The following is a 1,405-nucleotide window of genomic DNA, read 5'->3' as shown; positions in this document are numbered from 1 at the left end:
CCCCGGCGATTAGCGCAGCTTGGACGTCACCGAACGCTGATCAACCCGCACCAGCGTCGCTGCACAGTCAATATCCTGATTCGTTAAGTCCTGTTGTGTCAACCGAGCCACCACCCGCGAGCTTTGACCCCAGCCTGGAGCCGCAGCCTATCGAGCTGCGGCCGCTCACGACTTTGTGCTGCGATGAGATTCCGTGATTCGTTACGTACGCGACGTGATTGCTGACGTTGTTGTCCGTCAGAAAGAGATTGCTGATCAAAGAAACCGCAAGAGTGTTGAGAAGTTCGTCAGGGGTGACCGTGCACTACTGTCTTCCGACGGCATCACACCTACTTCTGAAGTGAATTTGGGCGCCAACTTGTTGGTGCCAAGATTCATTGGTCCGTTCGATATTACAAGATATTAGACGATGCGTAAATGCTACAGTTTACGCCTCACCGTACCTTCTATGTCGGCCGACTTTGACGATACCATCTAGCGACTACCCCCGCAAACACGGGACACCGTCCCACGCTTCATCTTGTCGACGTCCGATATCACGCAAATCTTGGTTCTCCCGTTCCAGATACTCCAAGCGCCGAAGAAGCCGATCCGACGCTGCGCTATCGCAGCGTCCACCCAACGTCTGTGATTCTCCCATTCTGCCCAACGGTCCCGCGTCACTTGGGATATCGTGGGAAATTTTCGGCATGCCGCCGACCGGATCCTGAACCACGAGGATCCTGGCACGGAACCGACAGCCTCGCGTACAGGCTGCGGTGCTTCTCACCGCGACACTGCCATCGCTCCGCTGCGGCGTTTCCTGGTCCGTTGGCTAGACCCATGCCAGATAGTTCGGATCCTCGCGCCATCTTTCATTGCTGCCATGGTGCGGCCACCCTCCTTGCCAAGCTTCATCGAGAGCTTTTCGATAGTGCCCGGCCGCACCATCTCCGCTTCAGCTACCGGCCTCAACACCATGATGCGATGCCATTCACCGTCATCTGGTGGTGGGACGTCGTGCCTGCGACAGCGTAGGCATCTTTCTTCATGGTGAACAGGACAGCTTCTGTGACTTTGATCACGCGGCAACTGGCAGCCTTGAGCTGTGTGCGCACCGACGGACAGCAGAACGTGGGCAGCCTCACGATCCTGCAACATGCGCTCGCAGGCGTCTCGCCTTCCTTGTTCCACCGAAGTACGAACCCAGTCCACGCCTCGTCTAAGGACCGGAGGGTCACGGTTCTTGTCAATGCGGCAGACTTGCCCCGGGTCGCGCGGAACTGCTCGAAAGGCGCTTTATCTCGGAGTTGTCGCGAGCGTTCACGATGCCACAGCAGTCGCGCAGCGCCCACCTCTCTAGCGACTCCGCATACGTTATCGAGACCACACCGTTAACTTTCAATCTCAGAGTATTAGTTGTCTG

At 57.1% G+C, this 1,405-nt stretch overlaps 2 protein-coding genes across 2 annotated transcripts; one reads left to right on the top strand and one right to left on the bottom strand.

The window, feature by feature from the left end:
• Nucleotides 1-241: 241 nt before the first annotated feature.
• On the top strand, nucleotides 242-406 carry PPTG_23466 (hypothetical protein; the record flags this gene model as incomplete). The annotated part of the gene is made up of 1 exon (XM_008910739.1): nucleotides 242-406. A coding segment is annotated over one exon (165 nt), but the record flags the coding sequence as incomplete, so codon positions are not given.
• A 75-nt stretch (nucleotides 407-481) lies between these two features.
• On the bottom strand, nucleotides 482-1,140 carry PPTG_13277 (hypothetical protein; the record flags this gene model as incomplete). The annotated part of the gene is made up of 2 exons (XM_008910738.1): nucleotides 482-722; nucleotides 770-1,140. 2 exons carry the CDS (start codon nucleotides 1,138-1,140, stop codon nucleotides 482-484), a joined length of 612 nt encoding a protein of 203 aa, XP_008908986.1.
• Nucleotides 1,141-1,405: the final 265 nt, after the last annotated feature.

This window comes from Phytophthora parasitica (genome assembly GCF_000247585.1).
Source record: "Phytophthora parasitica INRA-310 unplaced genomic scaffold supercont2.38, whole genome shotgun sequence".
Classification (NCBI taxonomy): Eukaryota; Oomycota; class Peronosporomycetes; order Peronosporales; family Peronosporaceae; genus Phytophthora; species Phytophthora nicotianae.
Note: the sequence above shows the minus strand (reverse complement) of the source record. Positions and strands in the feature narration are given on the sequence as shown.